This window comes from Muntiacus reevesi, chromosome 2 (assembly GCF_963930625.1).
Source record: "Muntiacus reevesi chromosome 2, mMunRee1.1, whole genome shotgun sequence".
Classification (NCBI taxonomy): domain Eukaryota; kingdom Metazoa; phylum Chordata; class Mammalia; order Artiodactyla; family Cervidae; genus Muntiacus; species Muntiacus reevesi.
The window spans coordinates 50,711,871-50,730,607 of NC_089250.1; the positions used below are offsets into that span (position 1 = coordinate 50,711,871).

At 50.0% G+C, this 18,737-nt stretch overlaps 1 protein-coding gene across 5 annotated transcripts in view; it reads left to right on the forward strand.

The window, feature by feature from the left end:
• The window catches only part of UBOX5 (U-box domain containing 5), a 45,464-nt gene extending 40,534 nt beyond the window's left edge, over positions 1-4,930 (forward strand). For 4 of the 5 annotated variants that reach the window (XM_065921545.1, XM_065921543.1, XM_065921542.1 and 1 more), the window contains 2 exons: positions 1,656-1,817; positions 4,206-4,930. In XM_065921545.1, coding sequence (XP_065777617.1) covers positions 1,656-1,817; positions 4,206-4,414 — 371 coding nt within the window. In that variant the 3' untranslated portion in view covers positions 4,415-4,930. The remainder of the gene's footprint in view (positions 1-1,655; positions 1,818-4,205) is intronic. The other variant, XM_065921546.1, reaches the window with a different exon arrangement.
• Positions 4,931-18,737: the final 13,807 nt, after the last annotated feature.

Genomic DNA, 18,737 nt, shown 5'->3' on the forward strand with positions numbered 1-18,737 from the left:
AGTGAAGGACAGGGAAGCCTGGCGTGCTGCAGTCCATGGGGTCGCGAAGAGTTAGACACGATTTAGTGACTGAACAACAACGATAATGCAGTAAAGTATACTAGTAGGCTTCTTAATATTGAACTATTATATTCCTGTAAGAAATTTCATTTGTTCATGCTTCTCTTAGTGTACTGCTTGGTTCTGTTTGCTAGTGTTTTTATTTAGGATTTTTGCATTCATTAATGAGATTGAACTGCAGTTGGGTGTGTGTGTTCACAAGTGCACACCATTTTTGGTCAGGTTTTGGTTTCGATGATTTATTCCATAAGAATTAGGAAATTCTCCTTTTCTAAACTCTGGAACAACTTAATAGTTTTAGAATCATTTACACTTTGCATGTTGGTAAAATTCCCCTGTGATTGTCAGTGCTTGGTGCTTTTGGAGAAAGCTCTGACAGCTTTTTTTTTTTCCTTATGAAAACTAGTCCGTTTAGATTTTACCATTCTTTAAAGTTCCTCTCTTAGTCTAAAAGCTTATACAGATAGTAACTTAAAGATTACATCTGTGTCTTCTCTGACTTTGAGTGTAAATTTTAGTAAACAAGACCCCCAGAAACTCCTGGAAGCATCTGAAGTGCAATGGGGCAAGATGAAGAGAAAGGTGCTTAGACCTTGATGTTTGTGGAGGTCTCCATTGGTGTTAGCCTCAAGAGATCTGTTGGTGACACAGGAGCACGCTGACTAGTGCTCCTTCAAGGCCTCAGGCTGAAGTCCTATATCCTACATACTGTAGAACAAACATTGCACTCCCTACTTAGGGGAACTTTTAGGGTACCACTTTGGGGAATCCTGGCAAATCTCTGGGTTCTTTTTTGGGCAGCTGTCCCCATCCCCTGTTGCCTTCACCCTTAGCCCACATCCAGAGAAGGCCCACTACATAGTGAAATGGGTAGAGAGGGCTTCATTATTCCACTCAGTAATAACTGCTTTGCTTTAGTAAGGAGGCGAGAAGATACAAACACCGAGAGAGTGCAGGCCAGTGGCCCTGCCCTGCAGAGCTGAGGAACTAGCAGACGGGAGGGAACAAGTAGACTAAGGCTGTTGAGGAGGGAGTGGGCCAAGGAGCAGGGTTACAAGGCTGGGCGTTTGCTTGCCCCAGGTAGGGACGCCTTCAGAAAGTAGGGTGCAGTTCTGCAGGTGCGCCACTAGGTGGCCCAGGCCTGCCAGGTAATTTGTACAGGAGGAGGAAAGCTGGCCGAGAGCCCAGGAATCCTGAAAGCAATGTGAGATGGGTAAGAACCGCCAGGAACCCCAGGGCTTTACCTCCTGGTATCCTGTTATCACAGTCTATTAGTGGAAACTACGGAGGACTTTCTTTATGCTTGTGTCTATTTGAAGTTAAAAGTACCATTCTGTGGGACTTCCCTGGCAGTCTAGTGGTTAGGACTCCACACTTGCACTGCAGGGCTCACATGTTCTATCCCTGGTCGAGGAACTGAGATTCCTCATGCTGTGTGACTTGGCCAAAGACAAATAAATAAATTAATAAAATGAGAATGTTTGAAAAAGAAGAAGAAGAAACACCATTTTGTGGTCTTCAGAAGACTTTATGTTTTGGTTTTCTCTTTTGCCAGAACTCTCTCTTGATATTGTGGTCTGTGTATCTCTTAACAGGCCCAGTGTCCCATGAGCAAAAACTGTCACAAAGCTTGGAAATTGCCTTGACATCAACCCTTGGCTCCATGCCCTCCTTCACAGCTCGGCTGACCAGGGGACAGCTCCAGCACCTCAGCACAAGAGGGAACAATACTTCCTGGAGGCCCGGCACCAGCTCGGGTAAGAAGGGGCCCTGTGCATCTCCTCAGACCCTTGAACAGAATGTGGGGCCATACCTCTGGGGCTCTGTGGACCTCCACACCCCGGCTCCCCTAGTTCCAACACCCAGGCCTTTCCTTTTCTAGGGGGAATTGAGGGGTTGCCTATGAAGTGTAACTCTTCACAGGAAAGGCTTTCTTTAGTTAATTCTTAGTAATTCTACGGTGTTGGGGCTTGGTGGTTTTGGTAAGATCTAATGTTAATTACTCTGTCCTGATGACATTTGTTTGTTTCTCCCTTTTGCTTGTTTTTTTAAATGTAGTCTGTCTCCCATCTGACATCTGTGGTAACTTTATGTAAATGTGGAGAGTGATTTCTAGTTGAGTATGTCGTCTTCATCCCTCCCTATTAACCAGCATCTTAGAACAGTGGTAGCTTACTGAGCCAAGTTTTCCCTAAAATGAACTTGGGACCACAATAGACAATAGACTCAGTCAGGATACAAAGTGAGAGAACCTGGGGTGTTTTTTACAAGGTGAAATCTGGCAGGGCTAATGATAAGGTGTACACTTTCTTCCTCCTGCCTGTCTAAAGTGCGTCTATTCTCATTGCCTGGATCCCAGGCCAACTTACCTTTTCTGCCTCTTGTCCCCACCTCCCAGTTTCTCTGATTATGTTTCCATCCTGATCATTCCCAGAACCTGTCTCATCCAGGTGACCAGCAATTTCCATGACCCCAGATTCGATGGTCACTTACCTTCTTGGCAGCACTTATTATGGCTAACCTCTCCTTCCTTCCTGAAACATCTTCTGTCTTGGCCTTCCAGATGTTATGCTCTTTTTCTCCAGTTTTCAATAGTGTCTCTTCAGTTTCCATTGCTGATTCTTTGTTCTCTTCCAGACTCTGGTCTTGGACCCTCTTTGCTATACTCTGTACCACTCAAGTGAGAGCCCACTTGGCCAGTGACTGCCCATGTTCACGTATAGCTCCTGCCTCTTCTTGGAACTCAGACCCTGACCTCCCTTACAGCTACTTGGCACCCCTATAGGGGAAACTCATGGATATCTCAAGTGAATATCTCAGAACTTCAGGCGCCTCCAAAGATTGTCCTCCACAGCCCCCCATTATCCAATCACTGGTAAAGAGCAAGCATCTTCTACCCCGTGGTCAAGCCCATAACATGGGAGGTCATCCTTGGTTTCCGTCAACATTCCTGACATTCTGTTCATCATCAAGTCCTTTTTACACTCCTCCAAAGTAGATCTCAGGGAGGTCCTCTCTGCTCCATCACTCTTGCTGCCACCTTGGCCCTGGCTCCTGCACTGCTCCCCCAGATTCCTGTAGCAGCCTCTGCTGCTCCTCTGCAGTCACCCTTACCCTGCCCATCCTCTTCACAGGAGCCTTCAGGATCTTAGAATGTCAGCCAGATCATGGTATTCCACTTCTTAGAATTCTTCCAAGATATCCTGTTGAACTTGGACTAAGTTCAACAGCCTGTGAGGTCTTGCATGTTCTTCTGCCATACTCTCTTTCTCATCACACCTGTCTTTTCTGTTTCTTTAATGGACCTACCTCTCTCTGTCCTTGGTGTCTCTTTCACTCATGCATGGCTGGCTCCCTTTCATTCTTAGGGCTGTTCACCCAAGAGGCCATCATTGCCCTCTCCAGGTGGGGGTGGATTTATGGAGAGAGAGCAGCAACCCTAGGCAAGGACCATGAGAGAAGGGAGAGCGGCAGGTATAGCTTGGGGAGGAGGAGTGGCAGAACCTGCCCACTGTGGCCTTCCATGCAGGAAACCTTGTGGGAAGCATGAAGGGGAGAGCCTGAAGCACAAGAAGGGGGTTGACGGACTGGTTGGGAGGGAAGCGGCTGGGCTCCAGCGCTACAGTGACGCAGGGCCAGGTTCAGCAGGCAGGTCTGCCACAGACAGACCTCAGCCCTGCCCCTCTGGCGACCTCCGTCCCCTCTTAACCTGCTCAGCCTGGGTATATCACACCATATTTTGCTTTTTCCTCTGCTTGTCACATCTCACCTTTCTTGCAGTTTATCAGGATTGTCAGCGTGAGCATGTGCCTTGCTCTGACCTTGGCAGCCTATCCAGGGGAAAGTCCATCTTGCTGGAGAGCCGCAGGCAGGGCCCAGCAGCCCTTGAAAGCCAGCTTTTCTTGAGCATTTCTTGGATCACTGATGATCGAGAGGAGGCTCCCCAGATTCTCAGGCTCCCTAGAACCTTCTCCTCTCTGATCAGTCAGGGGTGACCTAGGGAAGGAGGAAGCCAGGCTGCTGCAGGGGTGCAGGGTAGAGAAGCTTCTTATTCTACTCTAGGCACATGCCCTGCCTCCCAGATGGAGTCTGGACCAGGGACCACTTTCCCTAACCCTGGTCTATTTTTCCCCCTGATTCACCAGAGCAGTCTGGGAGCAGCCTGGGCCCTGAATGCACATCCTGCAAAAGAGTGTTCTCCCCCTACTTCAGAAGGGAGTCTGCATACCAGCTTCCCTGTGGCCACCTCCTGTGCCGGCCCTGCCTGGGCGAGAAGCAGCGCTCCCTGGCCGTGACGTGCACAGCCTGCCAGCAGCCGTTCGCCAGCCAGGACGTTCTGCGGGTTCACTTCTGAGTGACCAGCCTCAACCTGAGGAGACCCATCGCTGGGGGGAGCTGAGGAGGAGTGACTGGGGGGCTCAGAGCTCCTGAGGTCTGGCCTGGTCCCAGGCATGGGGTTGGGGGGGCTCTGCTTTCTCCAGGGCTTCCCCTTTGTCTCCTCCCACAGTGTAGCACGTGGGCCTGCGGAGTGAGGGGTGGGGAAGGGGCCCTCCGCACCCACGCACGTGGCAATAGGATAACAAAGCCATAGTTTGGGCTGGGAGGGATGGGGGAGATGTCCCTGCCCCCCAGTACCTCCCTGCCAGCACCCCTGCCAGAGCCCAGGGTCTGCTAGAGCCAGTCCCACACTCTGAGCCACACTGTCTGCACACACCTCTCATCCTCCAAGGTGGATGTGAGTGTGGCTCTGGCTCTCAGAGAGAACTTCCACTGTCAGTGTCACCCACAAGTGGAACACAGCGAGGATCTGTGGAGTGAATGACTCAGCCCCTCTGACTGGCAAACCACTCTGAGCCTTAATAAAGCGATGGTTGACGTCTGCCGTGGACTTCTCTCGTCTGTGTTGTCATACTCCTGTCGCCCACTGCACCCACACAGAGTGAGACTGTCCCAGGGCAGCCGTGAGCAGTCACTGCAACCCTGTCGGACTGTAATGTGGGTCAGTGACCTGAAGGGACAAGTGCCTCTGATGCAGGAGGGTCTGTGGGTGGACATGCATGCTGATGGAGAGGGCTGAGCAGCCCCCTCAGCGGGTGACCCTGGCTTAGCTGCGCATTGCCAGAGTTGCACTGCCCTCTGAGAAGGGAGGTACCTTTTCTGTGTGGGGCCTATTTCAGAAAAGATACTTGTTTATAGACTGCATCTTTTTTTTTTTCCATTCAAAATTTTGTTTTATGGAAACTACATATTCCTACAACTGTTTACTGTATGGAGTAGGTCCCAGTCATGGAAGAATATCAGTGAGGAAATACAGTGTGCTGTTTTCTGTTCCCTTCTGTGTATGTTGGGGAAGGAGGAGCCGAGAAGCGATGCTTCTTATTTTGTATTTGAGATTTCATCACGAGCACCTGTGGACAGGCGTGGGGGGTCTCTCAGGTCACTCAGGGTCTTGACCTCCCCAACTCCCACAGGCCTGCTGCCTCCCCTTTATTCTAGGGGGACCCCCAGGGGAGGAGGCCCACATTCTCACTAGCTTCTGTGCTTTGCACACAGGGCGGAGAGAACTATAATTCTTAGACTAATGGGGAAGGAGGAAGCTTATTAAAAAATCCATTCTTGGACTCCATATCTAAGACTCCAGAGAGATGGGGTTGGGGTTACAGAATGTATTTTTAAGGTGTGTATGTCCACAAAGGTGGCTGCAGAGAGGCAATCCCACCCTCCCCTCTGCCTCCTGGTGACATTTTCCTTGAACCCTCACATGACTCTATGAGACTTCAGGGTCTACATTGGTGGACTTGCCTTTTGGCTGGTGAAGCGCCTGTGTGTCCTTTGGCTTTAAATGTCTGAAACACTCCAGATTCCTCCCTTATCTTCCTGTGTGCTTGTGTTCTAGGAGAAACTCCACCCTTTGTAGCAAAAGCACTGCCTTGGGGAACTAACAGCCTAGTTCCCCAAGAGCAAGTTCACTGCTGGGAGGCCTTCCCTCTGGGGTTTGTCCTGTCTCTCCCAACCTGAGAGCCTGAGGAGGCTCCAGCAGGGGTCAGCATAAAGCGCAGAATGCCCAGATGAGGGCAGTGTTGCCTCCCCTCCTGCAGGGGTCCTGGATCTGCATTTTGAACACACTTCTGCTCCCCAGGGAGCTCTGAGGGGAAACTGGGCATGGGAGCCCCTGTGATGGACAGGTGGAGACACATCCATATCCTTGGAGATGCATCCATTTATATCTCACGGAGTCCCCCAAAATGAAGTGTTCTTTTCACCAGCCTTGCCAGAAACACACCGAGTTTCTCTCCCCCAGAAAATGAGGATACCTTCTCTTGCTGCCAACCAGACTCAAAGGGTAGTTCGTTTCTCACCAGAGCCTGGGGCCAGGCACAAAGCAGCTAACCAACAAACTCAAGGAGCTGGACTCTACTGAGACTCAGAAATTCCAAGCCTTGGTGTGACCCCTCTGCCCTCTCACCTGACCACAGGTTCTATGGGGGTACAGTTCCCCTTTTCAGTAGCATTTCCTCAACACAGAGTCCATTTGGAAGACATGCAACCCTGGGCCCTTTGAGGGCAGGAAACAGCCCCAGCGGCTGGTCTCCAAGTCACCCCCAAAAGTGAAGCATGAGATCTTGCCCCACATCCTGGCGTCCTCCTTGGGGCCCCCAGGTCCCAGTCCTTGGCTACTCTGCCCTCACTCATGCCCGCTCTGCCATCGTCCTCCAGCCCCAAACAGAAGGGAGGGCCTCACACTCCTGAAGTAGAAGTAGGAAAACCAAATCGCCGAGATGAGCTCTGTGCCCAGGGTACCCCACCTCCAGGTGGGTCCTGGGGCCAGGTGGGCTCCCCCAGCCCCTCTTCAATCCTGCTTCCTCCCGTGAGTCTCCAGCCTGAGGCCGCTCAGCTGCTGGGTGCTTTTCCATTCCCTAGGAAACAATGCTGCCTGGGTTGCTGTAAGTAGGTCTACAGACAAAGAGACCTGCCCCTGGAGGAAGCTGCCTGCCAGGCTGCCAGGCTCCTGCTCACCTGCAGTATTGTGCTGCTGGGCAGGCTGCTGGTGTGCTGGCCCCCTTCTCCAGCCCTCTCTCCAGCCTCCACCAGCCTGCCTGGCCTCTCAGTCCACCTACACAGGCAGGCTCTTTCCTTCCAACTCTATCGTACATTGCTGGGCCGGAGTAGGAACTTGGTGAGAATGGCCCTTGGTGTCCCCTTACCCCTTAGGAATCAGCCTCCTGGGCAATAAGGAACACGGGGTGTAGAGCTTTTAATGGAGAGCAGGACAGTGGGGTGGGGAATCAGGTGTGCCTGAACCTTCCCTACCACCCCACCCCCAGATCTGGCAGAGGCCATAACCCCGGGCTCCTCTGGGCGGTAATGTGCGCCCTCCTTTACAAAGAGATGCTATGGCCCCGAGTTGTGACAAGGTCTCCAGAGTGGCACAGGGGGGAGGTGAGGGGGCAGGAGGGTGAGACAGCCGTGTGGCGGTTGGCAGAGTTTTTCCATTAAGGTTTGCATCAGTAAGAAGATAATGCTACCCATAGCCATATTACTGAAAGATAACCACTCAGACAAGGCTCTCCTGGCTCTTTCCCTTCTACTATTTTTCTATAAGGAAAAAGACACACATGTATATACTGTGTGGTTCTGTTGTCTGTTTTCTCCCTTAACCTTATTTAATGGACACTTGCCTTTGTCATACACATTATTCTTTCTTTCTTTCTTTCTTTTTTTTTTTTTTTTTTTTTGTTGCATTGAGCCTTTGTTGCTGTCTGTCAGCTTTCTCTAGCTGTGGTTCGTGGGCTTCTCATTGCAGTGGTTTCTCCTGTTGCAGAGCACAGGCTCTAAGCACATTGGCTTCGGTAGTTTCAGCACGCAGGCTCAGTAGTTGCAGCTCTAGGGCCCTAGAGCTCGGGCTCTGTAGCTGTGGCACACGTGCCCCATGGCATGTGGAATCTTCCTGGACCAGGGATCGAACCCATCTCCCCTGCACTGGCAGGCAGATTCCTATCCACTGCCCCACCAAGGAAGTCCCACACTATTCTTATTATAAAGATCATTTTGAAGAACAGGCCAGAATAACAAAAACAAAACAAAACAAAAAAAACCTTTAAAATGAACAGTTTGAGTTGGGGGTTGGGAAAACTAAAGAATATACAGACAAACCAATGAAACATTTAATAAAAATCCAGAAACAGGCTCAATTGCATATGGAAATTGAGGGGGGTGGGTATCTTTCAGTGAGTGGTGCCAGAGTCACTGGAAGAAGGAAATCACCTAAGAACTAGAAGAAAATGGAAAATGAGGAAATTCCTGTAAACCTGAAAATGAGAACAACTCCTGATTTCAGAATCCACGTGTCATACGTATCATAAAGGGAAAGACTGATGAATTTGACTACATAAAAAATTAAAACAACATATATAGAAAAAGAAGTCCACTATTAGCAAAGTAAGAACATAAATTACAAGCTAAACCAATATATAGCTTCTAAATACAAGAAAGACACACCAAGAAATGCAAATGACCTTTTAAGCATATCAAAAGATGCTCAACCTTGCTCATAATATGATGAAATTTTTAGAAAAGCCTGAAATACCGTTTCTTGTTTAGCAGATTGACACAAATCTCAAAATTTGACCACAATCTGCTATTGAGGCGGTGGGAATGCAAGCAGTATTCAAGGGAATGCAAGAGGTTGTGGGAATGGAGGGAAATATCTAACAAAGTTACAAACACACGATCCCTCTGACCTGCCATCCCACCTATAGGATTCCAGCCCAAAGATTCCTTGGCAAAAAAATGAAGAGAACAATTCCAGCCCCAACCACAGGCAGCCTGAGCAGCCAGGACTGATGCCACATTCCCCCTGTGGGAGGGGACAGTGTTTCCAGAAGGGAGGCCCAGGAACAAGCGGTTTATACACACAGGATTCTGCATGTGTTCTCTAAGAGGTTATAGACTGTGAAGCCCACCCAGGTATGCAAACAAACAAACAAACACCTTTGCATTCAGTCTTTTAGAAAGTTTCAGTTATTGAGCACACCTGTTCTGGCATCATGCTGAGTGCTTCATATGTATCATCTCATTTAATCCTCACAACTTTCAGTAGAAGGAGGAAGCTGAGGCTTAGTTCCATGAAGAACTCATCTCATTGACTCTAAGGTCACCAACTTAACCCCAGTGATGTTCTGTAGGTAATAGAGGCTGGGAAAGAGCAGACTCAGGTCCCCTCTACAGAGGCGGCCTGGACACTGTCACCACAGAGCCTCTAAGGATCCCTCCATTGAATGGGAACCTCGTGCAAGGCACAGGGGCACTGCCAGCACTGATCTGGTGGGAGACCATCCAACTCCACAACCTAGAGAAGCCTATCCGCTTTGGCCCAAGTTCATCATGAGACCCAGAACTAAAGGCATAAAAAAGTATGGAATCACAACTCATGACCAAGCTACAGCACAGCTTTTGAAAATTCAAAAATATTACACCTCTAGGCCTCAAAATAAGAGAATTCTCCTCCCATCCCCATAAAGTCTCAGTCTCAGCAGCTTTAAATTCATGTAAATGGATACATCTCCTGGTTGAAATGTTAATGGAAAAGTACAGATACTGAAAGAGGAGGGGGTGGGAAGGAGCAAGGAGACAGATGGGAGAGAGGCTCAGGAATGGTCTCTAGCTCGCTGTGCCAAGCACAGTGGGTGCTAGGATCCTGAGATGTGGCTGCCATGGTACAGACAGCCACTCCAGTTGTGAGATGTATGTGGCTGAGCGAGATCCAGTTTAAAAGAGAAACTGGGTGATTGGGAAACAGTAATCAATGTGGTAACCTATGTGGTCCTGGTGGGGTGGGCAGGCATAAGGGAGGGACAGACTGGGGGACAGTCCTAGGGAAATATCAGTAAGCAGAGGTGGGAGTAGGGACACCCTCTGCCTGATACCCTCTAAACTGGTAAGAAGAACTGGGTTTGAAAAGAGAGGGGCTAGAGAATTAGCGTGGGGGAGGCAGAGACACAGGCTAGCCTCCCCCTCCCATGATTCCTCCTAGTCTCCCCCGGGCCCAGGCCCAGACATCAGCCGTGACTCAGCTGATGAAATGCAACCCCACAGCTCATTAATTAGGAAGTCTGTAATTAGCCTGTCTCAGAGACCAGGATCCCCCAGAGAGAGCCCCTCTCACCTGCCTTCCTCTCCCTCCCACCCCAAGAATGAGATCAGGCTTGAGGGGATCTGGCCCCTGGGAACGAGGAGGGGGAGAGGAAGCTTGAACACAGGGGGAAATGAGATGCCGGGGCACGCACTTCTGCGCCAGGCAGCCTCTGCAGATTGACCTGTAATGAGACAACGGAAATGATGGTGTCTCAGCTCCTGAAAGTTTCCTCAACTCAAGAAACCCCTGGGCAGGTTTGGGTGGCCTGGCTGGATCTGTTCAAGCTTGGTCTGTTTGAGGCCTGAAAGCCATGGCCCACGAGGCTCAGTCTGGAGCAAAATTAGAGATTCAGTTGCCAAAATGAGGTTTCACATGATGTGTGATGTCAGTCAGCAACTCTTCTTCAAATCCCCCTGTTATCCTCCCATTTCCCTCCCGCAGAACTTTGGGTTCCTCCTTCCATATCTCTTTTCAATGCTTCCTGGAAAGGTCTATTCCATACCATAGTCTCCAGACTTGCCTCCTGACTTTATACCACTGGGATGATTTCAAATGATGGGTTGCCAATTATTCAGCATGCGTCCACCCAAAAGAGCTCTTTGTTCCTTCTCTTGACCCTGTGGACAGGCTTGTGGCTGCTGCAGCCCATGGAATGTGGCAGCAGTGACCCTAAGTGATTTCTGAGACTGTCTCTCTGCTTTGTTTGTTGAAACACTCACTCTTGAAGCCTTGAGCCACCAAGTAAAAAGTCCAACTATCCCAAGGCTACCAGGCGTAGAAGCCACAGAGAGAGGCCATAGGCAAGCGGGCACTCCAGTCTGTAGTCCCAACCTAGCCCAGCCTCTGAGTCATCTCAGCCCAGGCATGTCCATGAAGGCGTCTCCAGATGAATCCAGCCCCAAACCATTCATTCTTTCCAGTGGGGACACCACACATTGTGGGCAGAGAAGAGGTGTCCTTGCTGTGCCCTACTGGGACTCCTGACCTTCAGAATCCACCAGCATAATGAAACGGTGATCGTCTGGGGCACTGCGCCATGCATGCTTTGTCACACAGCAGCAGGAACCAGAACAACCACAACATCTTAGACAGTGGCTGCAGAGCGAGCTGGGGAAGAAGAGGGAGAGCCCAGGAGGACAAAGCCAGAATCCTCTCAGCAGAGAGGGGAGGGGAAAGCCTGGAAACGGTCCTGTGCGAATACTTTGTACTTGACCATGGGAGCCGGTGCAGACGGAGGACCACGACACCCCTGGGCTGGCTGGCACACTAGATCGGCCATTTGCTGAAGAGCCAGGGTAGGGCCAGACACAGGGTCCCGGGGACACACTGGGGAAAGGAACACTGTCTAGTGGGGAAAGAGACGGCGAAACACATGGTTAGGGGATGTCTCTGTAGGGCAGCGCATAGACCTGCAAGAAGCGTCGGTTCCACTAAGGTCAAGGGCAGATGGGACTCTGGTACTGATTTCAGAAAAATGTCTCAGTGGATTTTGAGGGATGGCCTCCATTGACCTGTCATAATAGCATCCTGATTTTTTAAAAAATATTTATTTATTATTTGGCTGTGGCAGGTCTTAGTTGTGGCACTCAGGAGCTTGGTTGTGGCATGCAGGATCTAGTTCCCTGACCGGGGATCAAACCCAGGTCCCATGCACTGGGAGGGTGGAGTCTTCCGGAAGTCCCTTCATCCTGATTTTCTTTTAAGGCGTTACCCTTTCTGTTGGCTACAGACTGAGGGAGCTTTTCAGTCTATAGCCTAAGGAGTGGACATGTGACTCTCAAGAACATGCGGGACAGGTAGGATTGGTCAGGAAGGGGCAGAAGGCAGTGAAATGGGTGTTTGTATCCTGGTCTGGACCCTCGTGTCCTAAGGCAGGTGAAGAGGAAGCAGCTGAGTCGTTGGAGCCATGTGTCTACTGAGGGCAGGGTTCTGGAAACTCAAAGGACCAGTAATGCCTAAGACCCAGACAAGAGAAATCTTCAGCAGTCAGTCTCTGGATCTCCTTAGGATAAGACCAGGGGATATGCCCAGCCAGAATCTGTGCACTGCAGTTAGCCAGAATGCCCTGCCTAACTTTCCTGTGACCATCTACTACCGCAAGTGTCCTCTTCTCTGGGTCTGTGGCCCAGGTGGACTGCACCTCGGGTGCACAAAGGTGCCTGCATAGAGGAGAGAGGAGGTAATTTGTGAGGCCCACAGGCAGAGCCCAGAATGGCCACCTGTGTGCCTGTCCTGGCGATGCGGAACAGAACAAAGCTGCAGGGAGAGACCAGCCCCCCAGGTTGCCAGGTTCTGCTACTTGAAGGTGGGTTTCAGATCACTGTGAACATGTATTTGTCAAGGTAGGAGGACAGAACATGTTTAATTTAACATTTTGTTAGCTTAACTTACAACTTTTAGATATTTTGTCATATTTTACCACAGGGCCTAAAAAGGTGGGGCTGACACTTAAAAAACAAAACCTTTTTATTATGGAAAATTCCACATACATACAAAAATAAAGATTAGTATAATCAACTCTGATGTATCCATCACTCAATTTCAACAACTCTCGATTCATGGTTAGTCTTGCTTCTTCTTACTTTTGTGTGTGTTAAATTGCTTCAGTCGTGTCCGACTCTTTGAAACTCTACGGACTGTAGCCCATCAGACTTCTCTGTGCATGGGATTCTCCAGGCAAGAATACCAGAGTGGGTTGCACTACCCAAGGATCAAACCTGACCCACGGAACAAACCTGAATCTCTTAGTCTCCAGAACTGGCAGGCAGGTTCTTTACCACTAGCGCAACCTGGGAAGCCTTCTTGCTGCTACTGCTAAGTCACTTCAGTCGTGTCCGACTCTGTGCGACCCCATCCCTGGGATTCTCCAGGCAGGAACACTGGAGTGGGTTGCCATTTCCTTCTCCAATGTATGAAAGTGAAAGTGAAGTCGCTCAGTCGTGTCCGACTCTTCGCGATCCCATTGACTGCAGCCCACCAGGCTCCTCCATCCATGGGATTTTCCAGACAAGAGTACTGGAGTGGTGAGTGCCATTGCCTTCTCCGGGGAAGTCTTCTTACCATCACCTAATTTACCCTTCTCATGCTATTTTGAAGCAAGTTAGGACAGCATCAGATTAACACATTTAGGACATGATGTGTAAGAGCTCCTGGCGTTCCCTCTTCCCAACAAAACAGCAAATCACAACCTGGGATAACCCATCAGAGCTTTGAAAGGTGCAGGAGTGGGGATCCCCTCCCTCAGGGTACTCTGGCATTGGGGTCCTGCTCCTCGCTGGCTGTGTCACTTCAAGAAATCGCTCGAGCCATTTAGGCCTCGGTTTCTGTATCAATAAAATGGTGATAAATGTATCTCCTGACATTGTTACACAGCTTACAGTGGTAGTGCTGGGAACACAGTCAGGCTGCAGTAACTGTTAGCTGCTCTCCATCACCCCTGTTTAGGCATTTTCCCTGTTTAGTGCAGAAGGTGGACAGAAAAGTTTCTCCTCCCTGGGAAAGCAGAGGGTTGGAAGAGAGGACCCATTTTGTGGCTGCCTCCTTTGCCATAAGGAGGGACGTCCAGACATAAAGTAGCTGCAAGAAGGGAGTAAGGAATGCCCAGCTGACATCCCTGAACCCCAGCCTTCAAACTTGAACCCTAAATAAGTTCTAAATGCCCTGGTGGTTTAGTCACGTTTGTGGGTTTTCAGGCAGCAGAGTGGCGAGGAGCACAGACTCTGGGGTCTGTGTCTGCTCTTTATTACCTGGGCCTCCTGGAGCAACTTCTCCTTCCTCTGGTTTCCTGTCTACAAATGGAGATAAAAATGGCTTCCTCCTTCCTAGGGTTTTTGGGGATTCAAAGAGGAAAGGTTCGTAAAAGGCTGTGAACAGTGCAATGAAAGTCACTGTTGTTGTCTAGGGCTCAACAGGCCTACTTTTTCTGTGTTATGTCCTTACCGCACGCATGCTTCTGGAAGCCCCAGCCGGTCTGCCGTGAGCCCAGGCAGCGCCGCCTGCTTTGAGCTCGACCCCATCGGGTCCCCTCGGCCCACAAAGCTTCCTGACTGCGCCTCTGCTCACCTCGGCCCGCAGCATTCCTAGTCAGTCCTCGGCTGTATCGGGGGAGGGCATGTGATCCTCCTCTGGCTCCTCCCCAGCCGACCCATGGGGGCCACTTTGGCCGCCCTGGGAGCAGCAGCCATGGTGCCCAGCGGTGCGCCAGGGCGGCCTCGCCTGACCACTGTACAGGCTTTTAATATAGAAAAACTCTGTCAAAAATAATTTTCCTAGGTTGTGTTGCTTTGTATTTAGGTTATTTTTGCAAATAAGCCTTTTTATGATGTCCTCTCATTTCTGATTTCTTTTAAGCTTAATGTAACCCCCTTAGACATCTGATAAGTATTCACATTCAGCTCCCTCCTGTCTGATGAGGAAGTGAAAGCCTTCTTTCCACCGTACTCCTAGTGCAGACCCAAGGCAGTTTCATCCCAAGGCCCAACATTTTCCTTGTTTGTCACCGCTGCTCAGCACACCCTCTTGGAGTCAATTCAGTCGTGGTTCTTGGGCTCCTACAGTGTTTGCTCACTTCCGGTCCTCTGCATAGCTCACAGAGCATTCGTGTGACCACACTGCCAAGGGTCCTTGAGTCAGACTGATAGGAAGGAGATGAGATGCTAGCAGACCTGTTTGCACATGAGGCCACCCACTTCCGAGGGTGGCAGAGATGTTATTAGAGTTACAGCACTGGGTTGACCCTGAGAAAAGAGGAGTAAGAAACAGGAGTGGGGAGTAGTTAATTGTTACCTGTTCTCAGAAAAGATGGTCTCAGGGTAAGGAGATACTTTTAAGACCATTCTGAGATTTCAGGTTTAATCTGGAGGTTTGCCCATCTTTGTTATGTAAAGATTTCAGACAATTCTAACATCTTATAGTATCTTCAGATCTGAGTCACTTAAGGCCTCAGAGAGGACTTCCCTGGTAGTTTAGTGGTTAGGAATCCACCTGCCAATGCAAGGGACGTGGGTTTCATCCCCGCTCTGGGAAGACTCTACATGCCGCGGGGCAGCTAAGCCTGTGCGCCACAACTGCTAAGCACCCACGCCCTACGGCCCGTGCTCCGCAACAAGAGAAGCCACCTCAAGAAGCCTGCACACCGCGACTAGAGAGTAGCCCCCGCTCACCCCAGCTAGAGAAAGCCCACGCACAGCAACAAAGACCCAGCGCAGTAAAAAATAGGTAAGGAAATCAAAAAAGACCTCGGTGAGACAAGACATGGGGTCAGTACATCAAGCAACCTTGAGAACAGGTATGACTCACTCAAACTCACAGAGTAACTCCCTGGGGAGTCTTTCCTTCTTTTCATAATTTATTGAAAACCCACCGTGCGGCAAGCACTGTACCAGGAGTGGGCACAGTCATATATACAAAAAATAATAATAATCCACAGACAAACAGATGAACTTCAAACTGTAGTAGGTGCTGTTAAACCCATCAACATAGACCCTAGTTAGAAAATAACTGAGGTAGGGGTGAGGGATGCTCCAGGGGGGATGCTCAGGGAAGCCTCCTCTTGGGAGGTGACAGTTTCAACCAGGTGAATGAACCCTGGGGATGGATGACGGTAGGCAAACCTTTTAGGACAAGGAAACAGCAAGCTCTGAAATTCCAAAGCAGGGGTGGAAAGAAGCAGATAGTTTGAGATAGATTTTAGAGGTAGGACTAACAAAGAGTGAGGAAGAGCATTGGATCAGGGTGAGCCCCAGGTTCTGGGTGGACCAGTTGGCTGGATGCTGGTGTGATTGCAGAGCGGGAGAACCCTGGGAGAGAGCCGGGGAGAAACTAAGACTCAGGAGTTGAGTCTGTCCATGTTAAGTTGGAAAGGCCTATTGAATATCCAAGGGTAGGTGTCATTGGGCACTTGGGGGGAGAGGCCCAGGATGGAGGTATGGATTTGAGAATCATTAGTTTGTAGGAAATATAAAAAAACTATGGGGTTAGAAGCAATCACTTAACAAAAGAAGAGAAGAGACATAAGATTGCGTCCTGGGATTCTCCAATATTTAGAAGTCAAGGTCAAAGAGGTAGAATCAGAAAAAGAGGCTGAGAAAGAACATCCAGTGTGGTAGATTTTTTTAAGCCTATATTTAAATAGGACAAGTGCAAATTTGAATTCCCTGGCAGTCCAGTGGTTAGGAATCGACAATTTCACTGCTGGGGGCTGGGTTCAATCCCCAGTTGAAGAATTAAGGTTCTGCAAGCCAGGAGGCATGGCCAAAAGAGGACAACTGCTCAACCATGTTGAATGCTACTAGGGGATAATGTAAAATGAGGACATGGACGTGACACCAAATTTGGTAATACAGAGGTACTCTGTGACATTGATAATAGGAGTTTCTGGGGCTGGTTTGGGCAGAAGCCTGAGTGGAGGGAGTTGAAGAGTAAATGTTGCCTTCTGAATAAAAATGGCAGTTGGATGACAATGAAAAACAAAGGTGATCATTAACTCGATGGAACAAAAAGTTGTTCAGCAATGGAAAGGTCCTTATAAGATACCATTTTGTTTAGCTTGGAGGTTCAGCTTGCAGTCTAACTCATTATAGTGATCTAACTATTATGACATTATTATATCAAGAAAATGGTGAATGGGAGGGTTCCTGTTGTGAGTTGGGGTAGAGAAGGCCAGGTAAAAGAGCTAAATACTATCTAAGTGACATTGAATCAAGATCATGAGTGAAGGTGTAGGAGATGTAAGGGTGATAAATATGTGAAGAAGTACTTTTGGAAAGGGAACATATAAGGAAAGTGAAGAAGGGGTGGGAGTGTCCTGAGGGTCCACATGACCTGTGAGGTGTTATATTGGAAATGCAACCAGTCCCAACCATTGGGACTTTTCCAGCCAGTGTGGATTCCAAGAAGGTGGTATTGGGAGAAGCAGGCCCTCTGGCATCTGTGTGGAGGTGGGGTTTGGGGTCTTTAAGGGGCCCTAGTGTGGGAGGCAAGTCTTAGAATGATCATCCAGGTAGACATGGCTGGTTAGCACACAACTTGTACCAGAGCCTGAGCCCTTTATTTCCTGTAGCACCTTCAGTTTTCAGTTGGTAACTCAGACCTAAAGTGCAGAGAGAGTAAGTGCTGGAGCAAGGCCACACAACTGGGCTAAGCCAGGCTTCTAACTTTCTCCCTTGGGTCTGCCCCACAGCCCAGAGACTCAGGAAGGCAATGACCAGACCAAGTTTATTTTTTGGCCATGAATGGAATGAAAAGGTTCATCCTGGGTTAACTCAGGAAGCTACTCTCTCTAGAAAAATTTCTTAAGGTCTTATTAATAATAATATGGCATTAATAACACTATAATACTATAATTAATTAACTTCACAATGGTGCAGGCACTTTTCCAAAGCTCTCATATACTACATTATCTCAGTCCTCATGACAAGTTGATGATGTGGGTACAAGTATTTTCCCTACTTCACCCTGGAGGAAAATGAGGCTCAGCGAAGTCAAGTGATCCACCCTAGTCATGATGGTTTGAGCAACAGAGGCCAGATTCCAACATGCTGCTGGGCTCCAGCGTCCTCACGGCTCCCCATCCCTGGGACCTGGGACCCCATTCTGTGCTTGGTGGGCAGGAGGCAGCTGGAGCTTCCCGCCAGCACCCTGGAGAAGAGGCTAAGAGTCTAGGGGAGGGATAAGCCAGGCGCTGTGCAGAGCCTGAGAGGTACAGGGTGGCTAGCTTAGGTTCACCTTATTCTTAAGATCCAAGGATAAGGATCAGAGGGCCACTCCCTCTACTCCTGCCTGGAAGGGGAGTCGTGGGGATATGCCAAGAAGCTGTCCCCAGGGTCCCCAGTCCCTCCAGAAACTGCCCCACCCACCAAGTGGAATGGCCCCTGATTCCATGTTGGTCCCTTGCCTCCATGACACGGGGCTGCAGGCAGCATTTTCCTCCTAGGGCAGCTGGTACAATGGCCTCTGTCGGCGCCACCGAGAGTGTGTGCCATTCCTGGTCACTTGTCCTCTCACAGGACTAATCCCCCAGATGGGGTCCTGCATACCGACCGTCCCCTGCCCACCACTCCTGGGCTGGGGCCTGACCTGCTTACACAGCAGCCCCTGGGGTCCCCTTGCCCCCTTCTCTGGGGTCTGTGTCAGGGGACAGGGCCTGTTGACCCTCAGCCTCTTCTGGACACCAGAAAGCTTGGAGACAGTCTCCAGGTGACCCCCCCGTTCCCCGTCTGTCCACCGCTCCGAGTCCAGAGAGTCGCAGTCACAGACGCGGCAGCTCCTGTCACACCGCCGCCACACCGCTGCCTGTGACAGCCTGCAGGCCGGCGCCCCTCCCCCACCGTCCCCCGCACAGGTCCACGTGCGTCCCCAGATGCCTGAATCACTGCTGACGCCTGGGGACCTGGAGGCCGTGGGCTCCTGGGGAGCCACTGGGGAGGGGGTGGCAGCCACGTCACTTCGGAGGGAACACCTGCAGACATAAATAGGCAGCCAGCGAAGACATCGCCGCACAGTCCACAGAGCAGCACTGCGTACTGTGTCCACCTGTGCCAGG